The 1,249-nt window shown below is 48.6% G+C and overlaps 1 protein-coding gene across 1 annotated transcript; it reads left to right on the forward strand.

Annotated features, from left to right (window-relative positions):
- The first annotated feature begins 290 nt into the window (after positions 1-290).
- Positions 291-1,249, forward strand: LOC102389701 (olfactory receptor 2D2-like). Its single transcript, XM_025287375.3, has one exon. It carries the CDS (start codon positions 311-313, stop codon positions 1,247-1,249), a length of 939 nt encoding a protein of 312 aa, XP_025143160.3. The 5' UTR covers positions 291-310.

Below are 1,249 nucleotides of genomic sequence, written 5' to 3' on the forward strand. Positions count from 1 at the left end.
GTCTTAGCAAGCTCTCTTGTCTCAAGAAAACAGAAATTGATGTGAACAACAAAGGAAAAAGCATGACTGTCTCAGGAAATGGAGTAACAGAATGGAACATAGACTACGGCACTTCCCTGACTTGGTCTTCACCATTTCATCATGATGACCCTCAACTTAATCCTGAACCAAATCCCATGAACAGTAGTGCCCCCATCTGCTAATCCAAACTTCCTGTTAGGAAACATAAATCAAACAAGGGTGAGAATCCCTTGGCACCAAAACCCAATAAATTACATATCCCCCAAACTCTTTAAACAGGCAGCGCACAATGCAGGAACTCAACGAGTCCACTGTGACAGAATTCATCCTGTTGGGCTTTGCCTCGAACCCCAGGACCAATCCTCTGCTCTTCACCTTCTTTCTAGTCTTTTACCTGCTGATCCTTGTGAGCAACAGCCTCCTCATCACCCTCATCCACCAGGACACACGCCTCCACACGCCCATGTACTTCTTCATCAGTGTCCTCTCCATGCTGGACATGTGCTACACCACCACGACTGTGCCCCAGATGCTCATGCATATTCTCAGCAAGAAGAGAGCCATCTCTTTTGCTAGATGTGTGGCCCAGATGTACCTCTTCCTCCTCTTTGGGATCACTGAGTCCTGGCTTTTCTCCATCATGTCCGTGGGCAGGTACGCGGCCATCTGCCACCCTCTCCGGTATAAGGTCATCGTGAGCCGCTGGGTGTGCCTTCTCATGGTGGGCATCTGTGCAGCCTATGGTGTGCTGGGTGGTCTGTCCTATACCTTCTTTGCTATGCGCCTTCCCTACTGTGGCCCTAATGAAATTGACCATTACTTTTGTGAGGTCCCTGCGGTCCTGAAGCTGGCCTGTGCAGACATATCCCTCAATGACTTGGTGAACATCATCACAGGCTTCAATGTCATTGTGGTCCCACTTTCCTTGATTGTCATTGTCTATATTGACATCTTTTTCACCATCATGAAGATCCTCTCAGCCCAAGGACGGATCAAGGCCTTCTCCACCTGTGCCTCCCACATCACCGTGGTTTCCATGTTCGCTATTCCATGCAGTATCACATACCTGAGCCCTGGCTCTGACTCTTTATCAAACAATAGCAAGAAAATGGCCCTTTTCTACAATATTGCCACAGCCTTCCTCAACCCTGTCATCTACAGCCTGAGGAACAAGGATGTGAAAAATGCTTTCCTCAAACTGATGGGAAGGGGCAGGGCCCCAGAGTAA

The sequence above is a fragment of the Bubalus bubalis genome, chromosome 6 (genome assembly GCF_019923935.1).
Source record: "Bubalus bubalis isolate 160015118507 breed Murrah chromosome 6, NDDB_SH_1, whole genome shotgun sequence".
Lineage (NCBI taxonomy): Eukaryota > Metazoa > Chordata > Mammalia > Artiodactyla > Bovidae > Bubalus > Bubalus bubalis.